The 3,192-nt window shown below is 33.5% G+C and overlaps 1 protein-coding gene across 1 annotated transcript; it reads right to left on the bottom strand.

Annotated features, from left to right (window-relative positions):
• Positions 1 to 1,329: 1,329 nt before the first annotated feature.
• LOC122315247 (CRIB domain-containing protein RIC4) lies at positions 1,330 to 2,777 on the bottom strand. Its single transcript, XM_043131063.1, has 3 exons — positions 2,459 to 2,777; positions 2,207 to 2,344; positions 1,330 to 1,809 (listed from the first exon to the last, which is right to left on the bottom strand). Exons 1-3 carry the CDS (start codon positions 2,586 to 2,588, stop codon positions 1,565 to 1,567), a joined length of 513 nt encoding a protein of 170 aa, XP_042986997.1. The 5' UTR covers positions 2,589 to 2,777; the 3' UTR covers positions 1,330 to 1,564.
• Positions 2,778 to 3,192: the final 415 nt, after the last annotated feature.

Below are 3,192 nucleotides of genomic sequence, written 5' to 3'. Positions count from 1 at the left end.
ACCACACGGTCCAACCTCTCCTTTATATATGTATCATCCTCATGTTTATTACTCCATGTATACATATAAAACCCAGATCATATAGCTGACATTGATCCAAAGCTTCACGGAAACACTCCATCTGATTATCCATTCTTGGCCTGCCTCCTATCTTCTCTGAACTATACATAACTTCATTGAAGTCCCCACACACACACCATGCTGTTTGTATATCTGGTTTCAAACATTTTAATAAATCCCATGCTTCTACTCTTTTAGCAGTCTCGGGATGCCCATAGAATCCCGTGAGAAGCCACTTGGATTGAGTCTCTTCATCAAAAATCCAAGCACTAATGTGTCTGTCCGAGTAGTTAAGAATGTCAACCTTGCATGCAGTTTTCCAACATAGAATTAAGCCTCCACTTCTGCCTTTTGCAGCCACCTCAAACCATCCCTCAAATCCCATCCTCCATTTTAAAAACTGAAGTCTACTTGCATGGTCATGTTAATTGGATATGGATCTGCACACCCCCCCTCCCAACGCTCTAAACAAACTTTAGGGCTTGGTTTGGTCACATGACCAAATCAAACTATCTCTCACATCATGTAATTGTTATAATTTTTTAAAATTTTAACATAAAATATAATAAATAATTTAATTTTTTTAAAATTTTAAAACAAAAATAATATTAAAAAAATTAATATTTCAAACATTCTTACTAAAAATTAATATTTTAAGTATATTATTTTTCATTTAATTTTATTTCTAATAATATTTTGATAGAGAAAACTTTGATCATTCTTAAGAAAAGTTATTAGAAAAATAATATTTAATTCTAAACATGCATATTTAAAACATAGAAGAAGATAAATAAAGTATTTTTATTTATAGTCATTAATATTGTCTGCAAATTTTGTGAAGATATTAAATCATAATTTTAATTTTTATGTTTTCTTAAACTTTATGTATACACTTTTCAATTAAAAAATTAAATAAATTTTTTTTTCTTAAATGCGTTTTTTTTTTTTTTGAATTTATTTTTTATTTCTTGCTTTGTAATCACTTTAGTTTTTTTTTTTTATTATTATTATCATTTTTTTAGTGTTCATAAAAATCTCCATTTGAACTATTTAATTTATTCCAATATAAAATATTTGGCTTCTCCAAAATTATAATCCTAATCTCGTCCCAGCTGCATGCCTCCATGTTCGAATTTACCAAAGGGTACTGTAAACTCGTAACCCTAATTAATATGTTTTAAACAGTAGAGAAAATGGATATTGTCCTTACCATACAATGCACGTACAAAAGTCATATTGCACCAAACAGTTGGGTTAAATGTACACAACTTTGACAATTTCCAAAGGCAATATATATATAGATATGTAGCCATTACAATAGTAATTTTTAAGCAATCCCCAATGGAGACTTAAGTACATATACATGCATGAAAAGATCAGGGAGAGAATATGATCCCAAACTGTTTACTTTTAAATACATACGTACCTAAGATCATTTCATATTAACATCATGCAATGTCTTGATGTTTTTAGAACATCATTCACCATAACCAACTTGACAAACTCAAGAACTGGAACCATTAACAAGAGCACTTGCATCAGTTTGCGCCCCCCCGGAAAACTCGAACTGCTTGAAAGAATTAGCAGAAGAGAGAGACAGAAACTCAGGAGGAATGAGATTCTCCCAGCCCATCATGGGGTTTGCAGCACTATCAGAACCATCCCATCCTATGTGTGTAACGTGCTTTACATCTGTTGGACACCCTATTTCCATCTCCATCTCCAGTTCTTCCAAGTCTTCCTTGTACACTGAAAACGAGAGAGGATTAATTAGCAATGGGAAAGGGGAGCTAGGGAGCCACTTAAATCCACATGGTGATCTTTAATTAATTTCCTCTCACCTGCATGCAAAGTTCTGGTATCATAATTTCTGAGATTCTTAAAAGCTTATCTTTGGAAGTAATAACTCTTACAATTATTTTCCTTTCAAGTACTGCAAAATCTACTGATTTAATTAAGGCTAGTGGTTGGTAATGAATTTCGTATAAATCTTAGTGGATAATTATTAAGGCAGACGTAGTCCATATATATGAGTGTGTGCGTGTATTTATAAGCTCTGTAGAGAGCATATGCATGTACAAATTATTAAGAAACTACCTAACTAATTGTGAAAATGACGAGTATTTAATTTAATTCAGCCACATACCAAACAATTGAGAGAAGTTCTTGAAGCCCTTGAACAATTTATTAAAACCAGTCGTTATATTCGGCTTTTGATTAACCAGGAACCCGACTGAGTTGCTTTCACCTGACAAGCTTTCCAAGTCATCTTCTTCTTTACTTCCTAATTCGAATGAATCAGAAACAAAACCCCACATATTAATTATAACCCGGCCTTGGAAAATGAAACTAAATGCTTGTATGTGTGTGTCTGTGAGAGAGAGAGAGAGAGAGAGACTTATTGCGGATGGGTTTGTGACTGGTTTCGATCGTCTAGGTCGCTGTTGAACAGATACTGCAACACTGGCTTCGGAGATACAGCCAACAGAGAAAGGAAGAACAACAAACCTTTCCATTCTATCTTTCATTTCTTCATCAACAGGCAGAGAGAGAGAGAGAGAGAGAGAGAGAGAGGGAGAGGAAGCAGAGAGAGAAGTATAAAAGAAAATGGAAAGAGACTATAAATTAAAATGGATCGGTGGGTGATCAGGAAATGCAACCATGGAAGAAGAATAGGTTAGTTATAAGGGTAAGCATGCAATGGCTTTGTTATGAAGTTACAATAATTTTACGTACGAAAATTTCATGCTACATCATATAAGCTAGCAGCAGCTTGATCAGTTTGGTAGAGAGAGACATCTATAACTAGAATGTTTGGAAACTCAAAATTAATGGCGTTCTCTATATATCTAATTAATTGAGACTTGTAGCTAGCAAGCAAGCTATACGCTGGCTAATACTCATTATTTGTCAACATGAAACTAATAACACTACTCTCAAACCCACTTGATTTCATGTTGCACTCACCACCAAATTTATAAGTTGGTTGAGTTACAATTTTAACCTACAGTCCACCTTCTTTCTACCATAGATCAAGGGCATGCATGATCGACTTAGTGATAGACATTTAATTAATTAGTCTGGTGCAATTTGGTAATTAAATATACAGAATTAATAAGAGTTCTTTTATTG

Source organism: Carya illinoinensis, chromosome 7 (assembly GCF_018687715.1).
Source record: "Carya illinoinensis cultivar Pawnee chromosome 7, C.illinoinensisPawnee_v1, whole genome shotgun sequence".
Classification (NCBI taxonomy): domain Eukaryota; kingdom Viridiplantae; phylum Streptophyta; class Magnoliopsida; order Fagales; family Juglandaceae; genus Carya; species Carya illinoinensis.
The sequence above is the reverse complement of the archived record's forward strand: the minus strand, read 5'-3'. Positions and strand labels throughout refer to the sequence as shown.